This window comes from Hordeum vulgare, chromosome 7H, assembly GCF_904849725.1.
Source record: "Hordeum vulgare subsp. vulgare chromosome 7H, MorexV3_pseudomolecules_assembly, whole genome shotgun sequence".
NCBI lineage: Eukaryota > Viridiplantae > Streptophyta > Magnoliopsida > Poales > Poaceae > Hordeum > Hordeum vulgare.
The window spans coordinates 576,062,537-576,069,617 of NC_058524.1; the positions used below are offsets into that span (position 1 = coordinate 576,062,537).

A 7,081-nucleotide genomic window follows, 5' to 3' on the forward strand; every position below is an offset into this window, starting at 1 on the left:
GAGCACTCAACCACAAAATGCCCCGGTCTGCCGCACCGGTAGCAGCTCATTTTTTATTTATTTCGTGCCCACTTCGTAGCTCTTTACCCTTTCGACTTGTCACTAGCTTTGTCAGAAGTCATGTCCCGACTAGCAGCACACTCTCCTAGCCACATTCACCTCGGCGAGAGCACAAACGGCCTCTATCGCAGCTCCCGAAAGTGTCATCGTGCTTGATGCCGTCAGAGCCCCCGTACGAGCCCTTGACATCGTCGACGCAACCGTAGCCTCGGCACCCTTCACGAGCTTGGGAGGTGGGTCGACTCGTGGGGGATGGGGGGTCTCAACGAGGTGGTGGCCGCCGGCCTCCTCCCCGACCCTCGCGGTTAGGGCGATAGGCAGCACGTTGGCGGTATGTGGCTCCCGTCGCCCCTTCGACGAATGAGCCGGAATGGCCATTGAATCCGCCGCCTCCTCCGTCACCCCGGCCACCGTCATCGATGTTCATCCTACCATATCCACGGCCTCCGCCCGTCGAGGAAGAACCACGGCGTTGACCTTTGCCATAAGCGTTGTAACCGTCGTCACCTCACTGTCCTTGTGAAGCATAGTTTCGTCCCTCGTCCGCGAACCGGGAACTCTGCAAGCCCGCGCCGTAATCTCCACGGCCGCGTCCATCCCCTTGTGGACCAGCAGTTGTGGTCGTCGTCCACCCGTCCCTAGCAGGAGGGTACTGGGATCCCATGCCACTAGCCGGTGGGTGAGTAGGATTTTGTGGTGGCGGAGGTCAGGTCCCTCGTCCAGCCATCACTGCCGGCAGAACCTTGAAGATCTGAGCAGCCCGACCCTGCTACATTGACGGGAAGCCTGGCTTTGCACATCGCGATCTAACCCTAGGTACTGTAACGATGATAGAACTGACGATATGATCGCAAGCATGGCTGGGATCGATCGATTTTTGCGATTTGCCCGATACGTTAGCCATCGGGCCAGCAACGTATGCTCTATACTGGGCCATATGCCCAGTACCTACAGCTGCTTAACTCTGTTAAGATAAGGTGCTAAGCATATTAAAGGACTATGCATAGGTGATTAACTTGTTGTTGCTAACCATTTTTCATTTAAAGATTTAACAACATAAAATTCGTCATGCATTGATGGGTTTTTTATTTATTTAAGTGATTTGCCTATGTTCACGCGCTTGACATTGTCTCTTCCTCGGTTACCATCCTCATCTTTTTTCTCTTAATTATCTTACCACATTAGATTTTTCGCCTCCGTAACATTCTCAACACCCTACATTATTTCTTCTTGGTGGAGCATCGGAAGAGGCCTAACCAGTACCACCCAAGGAAAACGTGATTACAACCAGCCGTGCAAATTAAAGACGAAAAGGAAAGGTGTTAATGCGCCATTAGTGGTAATATAGATGCACATGCAAATCATTAGGAAAGCAAGATCACAGCCTCCATCAGTGTACTATTATATTTAGATGAAATCATGGGAGCAAGTTTCCATTTAGCGTCACGTTGTACAGCCGCCCGAAACGCTGCCAGAAATGACCAACACCCAAATGCGGAAGCAAAACGTAGAGATCAAGCGAACCATATCACTGCTAGGTGCCAAGATCTACATACGTACTGTGATACAAAAGCTGTCCATCCATCCATCCATGACCCCCAAATAAATACATGCGTCCAGCGTGAGCTAGCCATCGCCCCCACCCCGGATTAACGCCGCGCGATGCATGGCTGGTGATCTCGCTGTTTCCGCACCGCACCGCTCCACTCCTCCTCCCACCTGCCCACCGAATTGAATTCCTCCGGGCTTCCAGCCAACAGATATATACAGATATACTACCAGTACTCCCTTCGTCACGGTTTAGAAGACGTGCATGCAAATTCTCTAGTAGAAGTAGTAGTTTGAATCAAACAAGAAACCAATCATCAGAGAAAAAACAATGACCCGAAAGAAAGCGTTGCAGTTGCAGAGATTAGATAGATTAATCCCAGCAAACCGAAAAAGCGAGCGTTTACACTAGCAGCCGCGCATGTGTACTGCACCGGAGTATCATATGCGATGCAAGGGTCATACTTATCTCATGCTATGCGTACTGTCACCTTGCGCTGGTCCGATAGAAAACTGAAAGGAGAAGAGCACCATCATGCCAACATAATCGCTTCTTTAGCAAGTTGATGCTGATGCTGATGCTGAAAGCAAAAAAAAATACTCTACCTTTTTTCTTTACACGGATGCAGATAGCAACATTGAGCGCCTACACAATCTAGCAAGGAGCAGCAGCAGAGGGGGAGCCGTCAGCGGCCACCGAAGCGTCGCTGTCGGCCGGGCCCCACGCGGCAGAAATAATGTGAGCGAGCGGCTTGTATACGAGCACGGGGGGAATTGGGTCGGAACGGAAAGATATTTTTGCTTGCCCTTTGCCGTCACAGGTGGCTTAATTTAATCCTCCCCCTCCAGTGTGCGTTCGTTGCCCACCATGCGTAGTTGCGTCCTGGTTGTGGTGTAGCTATCCGACCCTGCGCCCGGCGGACAGACGCACGCACGCAGAGCAGAGCAGCGCCATCGCCATTGATGGAGAGCGGGCACGCGCGGAGCTCGGTGGTTTTCATGCTGCTGCTGGTCGTGGTGGTGGTGGTGGCGTCGGCGGGCTCGTCCTCGCGGGCGGCGTTCCTGGAGGACGGCGTGGTTCTGGGCGCGGCGGCGAGGCTGGGCAAGGGCGCGAACGCCAGCGGGCGGGGCGGGCCCGGCTGCGACGTGGACGTCGCGGCCGTGGTTGGCGACGGGAGGCGCGGGTGGAAGGAGGAGATCGCGGGGCTGGCGGGGCGGCCGGAGATGGCGGCGTGGCTGCGGCGCGTGCGGCGGCGGATCCACGAGCGGCCGGAGCTGGCGTACGAGGAGGTGGAGACGAGCCGGCTGGTCCGCGACGAGCTGGACGGCATGGGCGTGGGGTTCCGGTACCCGCTCGCGCGCACCGGCATCGTCGCCACCATCGGCACCGGCCGCCCGCCCGTCGTCGCGCTCCGGGCCGACATGGACGCGCTGCCCATCCAGGTACGTGCGTACGTAGTAGTGCTAACCGCTCTACTGCTCTCCTACTACAACGTGATGAAGGAACACGTGTTCTTGCGCACGTGCGCCTTTGACCTTTGCGGTAGCTCCTGCCCATGACGATCGATCGACCCCAGCTGCCTCTCAGTTTCAGCCACCACGCAGCTTCTTATCATAGATTCATGTATCGAATTTTGCGTCCTCTTTTCAGTTCTCGTGCCCTGTGAATTACCTTGGTGGTTCATATATAGCACAAAGGATTCATCTGTTTGAATTTTGGAGAGGCAGGTAGCTTGTGGCCACTGGGTTAAAGATCGCAGTTTGTTTTCAGTTTTTCTCCTCGTTCAGGTGCCCGAAATGGCACCCGCCGTTGGCGAGACCCAGGACGAGCGGATCCCGGTTGCCATGCCAAGCCCCCATCTCCGTGTGCGCCCGGAACGGGCAGATTTTTTCACGCCAAAAAGCCACAGACTTTTCTCCTGCTTTTCATCGCCTTTTGTCTCTGTCTCTCTCTCTCTCGTTCTCGTTCGACTCCAACAGGAGTTGCATCGTATCGTATGGTATGACACGTTGGGTTTGTGGTGGTTAACGTTGTTGGGTTGCAGGAGGCGGTGGAGTGGGAGCACAAGAGCAAGAACCCCGGGAAGATGCACGCGTGCGGCCACGACGCGCACGTCGCCATGCTGCTCGGCGCCGCCAGCATCCTCAAGGCCCGCGAGCGCCACCTCAAGGTAATTATCCATAATCCATCAACTCATTTCCCATCAGCCAGTGGCTGCTAGCTAGCACCTAGCACGCCGGTCGCCGGACTTCATTTTCGAGCCGATCGAGTGGATGTCCGTCGTCTCAATAGCTGTCCGTGGCTAGCCGTCTGCCCGCACGCCACCATTGCCGTGCAAGGGACTCTGGACATGTCTCTCCGCCATACCCATGCTAGCTGTGCCGATGTGATCTGCGGTGCGGTTTGGGCGTACGCGCGTAGTCGATTTGGTTTGGGAGACCAGATGGAAAGGTGCAGGCTTTAGCTGAGAATCATGCTTATCATAAGACCGTCGTGAGCTCGGCACGCGCGCGGCCGGCCGGCCGGCGTAAAGTGCTAAAGCGTTTAAGACGTCCGGGACGAACATTTAACTGCTTTACTCAAAACTTCCTCTTCACGTGTGTCCTCTCCTCGCTACCGATTAGACGTCCGGGATAATTAAGATAGGATTTGCAGCCGTTTAAGACGTGATCGCCGCCGTCTAGTCTGGCAAAAGTCGCCATGGTTGGTGCGGATATATGCTCGCCGAGGACAGAATTTGTTCTGCTTAATTAACTTGGTCCTCCCGATGTAATGCGATGCTGGTGGTGCAACATTCCTTCAGTTTGGTTCACTGCTTTCATTAGTGGATCGGATGCCCCGTGTTTGACGGAATGCCTGCTCATTATGTATTACCAAAGTTATACTCGCACCGTTACTAAGGCTATGTTTTGAACCATCCAGATTATATAATTCAGTTTTTATAATTTATTGTGTCTTCAAACAGGACAGCTTATGGTATAGATTATAAAACTAGATAGATAAAGCCCTGTTTGAAACCACCCAGATTATATAATCTAGTTTTTATAATCTATTGTATTTCCAAACATGACAGTTTATATTGTAGATTTTATAAACTAGATGAACAGATTATTATAATCTCATAATCTGCTCTACCCCGGCTAAAATTAGATTATGGATTACAAATGACGTGTTATCCTTGTAAACTTCAAGAGAATTACGCATTGCCACCGTCACTTTCCTATTTTTCCTTGTAAACAGAGGGCAAACATGTCATTGTACAATTTAAAAGCTGGTTTACAGTTTATATAATCTGGCCTCCAAACATGCACACCTGGATTATTTTTATAAACCAGATTATATATATAATCTATGTTCATAATCCGGATTATCATAATCTATTATGGTTCCAAACAGGGCCTAAAGTATTAAAAACTCATAATCTACTCTATACCAGCTAAAATCAGATTATGAATTGCTAATGACCCATTATCCTTGTAAAGTTAGAGATAATTACATTCCTACCACCGCCATCCTCCTTTTTTTTTTAAAAACAGAGGACGGACAGGTCATTATGCAATGTAAAACCTGGATTACAGTTTATATAATCTGGCCTTCAAACATGTCAAACCTATATTATTTTTACAAATCAGATTATATAATCTATCTTCATAATTCATATTATTATAATCTATTATGGTTTCAAACAAGGCCTAAATATAAGTCTTTTAAGGTTTACTAACAGACTATTTATGAATGTATATGAACATATTTCTATTTTAGAATGTGGATTCATTCATTTTGCTTCGTATGTAGTCTTTTAGTGGGTGTACCAACCAAAACTCATAATACTATGATCATAATCTTTTCTGAATTATTGTCTTTACCATCAGTTGAGCAGTGACTGCAATCAAAGGGTATTATGTCTGTGGGCGCATGCATGCGGTCATGTCGGTGTCAAATTTGTGTCGCCATCTTCATCAAACCTGTCCTTATTACACCAGCTACTGCTGCCCTGTCAACATGTGACGACTGAGTCCTGAGTTAACAGACCACAGGGTCCAAGTTTACAATGTACTATTTTATCTTTAGAAAAATCATACCACTGCTAAGGAAATTCTCCATGGCACCTGGTTTGGTGCAGGGCACGGTGAAGCTCCTGTTCCAGCCGGCGGAGGAGTCCGGCGCCGGCGCGAAGCGCATGATCGAGGAGGGCGCGCTGGAGGGCGTAGAGGCCATCTTCGCCGTCCACGTCTCGCACCAGCACCCGACGTCCGTGATCGGCTCCCGGACGGGCCCGCTGCTCGCCGGCTGCGGCTTCTTCAAGGCCCAGATACTCCCCCGCCGCGCCGGCGGCGACCCCGTGCTGGCCGCCTCGTCCACCATCATCAGCCTGCAGAGCCTCGTGTCCCGGGAGGCGGACCCGCTGGACTCGCAGGTGGTGTCCGTCGCCATGGTCGACGGCGTCGACCCGGCGGCGGCGGCGGCGGCGCCGCTGGTGCTGGGCGGCACGTTCCGGGCCTTCTCGAACGCGAGCTTCTACACGCTGCGGCGGCGGATCGAGGAGGTGATGACGCTGCAGCCGCGGGTGCACGGCTGCGAGGCCACCGTGGACTTCTTCGAGAACCAGAGCTTCTACCCGCCCACGGTGAACGACCCGCGCATGTACGCGCACGTCAGGGCCACGGCGCGCGCGCTGCTGGGCGACGCCGCCTACCGCGACGTGCCGCCGATGATGGGCGCCGAGGACTTCTCCTTCTACTCCCAGGCCGTCCCCGCCGGGTTCTACTACGTCGGCGTGCGCAACGAGACGCTGGGGTCCGTCCACACGGGACACTCTCCCTACTTCATGATCGACGAGGACGTGCTCCCCACCGGCGCCGCCGTCCACGCCGCCATCGCCGAGAGGTACCTCGCCGGCGGCGCGGCGCAGTACTCTGACCCGCGGTCGCCGGAACAGGAGCTCTGAACTCGTGATCGACCGAGACGCTGTTGAATTGATGGATGGACTGGCGTTGCGGCCGTGAGGGTGGCGAGATCGGCGTCTCGCGCGCGCGGGAACCAGTGGTTTTTCGGCCGATCACGCCGTGATCTGGGCTGTTGTTTTTCTCCGTTCTCGTGTTGGCTCTGTAACTTGTTGATACGCGCGGTCTCGGTTTGGTTCCTGGGGGTTTTGCTGCGACGGCGGGAAAACATGTAACTTGGTCACCGTCTTTTGCCCTCACATGCAGATGTGATGGAGATAGAGAATTGCTGCCAAATATGTGTATGTCTAATGGTGGCTTTTCTTTTTGAAAAAAAAGCTTACCTTCAACCGACCCACCACATGCGTGCGTGCGCTGGTTCCACGTCCGTCGGATCGTCGTCGATCAGACGGACAAGAGCAAACCCGGGTCTGCCTCATCCATGCCCATTTGCTGCAATTCTCCTATTGTTTTAGGACAATCTTTTTGCAACTTGCTAACTGAAGGAGGGTAACATCCCGCAACAGCG

General features: G+C 52.8%; 1 protein-coding gene across 1 annotated transcript; it reads left to right on the plus strand.

The window, feature by feature from the left end:
* The first annotated feature begins 2,385 nt into the window (after positions 1-2,385).
* LOC123412470 (IAA-amino acid hydrolase ILR1-like 6) lies at positions 2,386-6,849 on the plus strand. Its single transcript, XM_045105417.1, has 3 exons — positions 2,386-3,051; positions 3,654-3,779; positions 5,733-6,849. The coding sequence occupies exons 1-3, from the start codon at positions 2,572-2,574 to the stop codon at positions 6,555-6,557; spliced, it is 1,431 nt and encodes a 476-aa protein (XP_044961352.1). The 5' UTR covers positions 2,386-2,571; the 3' UTR covers positions 6,558-6,849.
* Positions 6,850-7,081: the final 232 nt, after the last annotated feature.

Coding starts and splice junctions, on each gene's coding strand:
- LOC123412470 (XM_045105417.1), top strand. CDS start 2,572: ATGGAGAGCGGGCACGCGCGGAGCTCGGTGGTTTTCATGCTGCTGCTG. Junction 3,052..3,653: donor TGGACGCGCTGCCCATCCAG/GTACGTGCGTAC, acceptor GTTGGGTTGCAG/GAGGCGGTGGAGTGGGAGCA. Junction 3,780..5,732: donor CCCGCGAGCGCCACCTCAAG/GTAATTATCCAT, acceptor GGTTTGGTGCAG/GGCACGGTGAAGCTCCTGTT.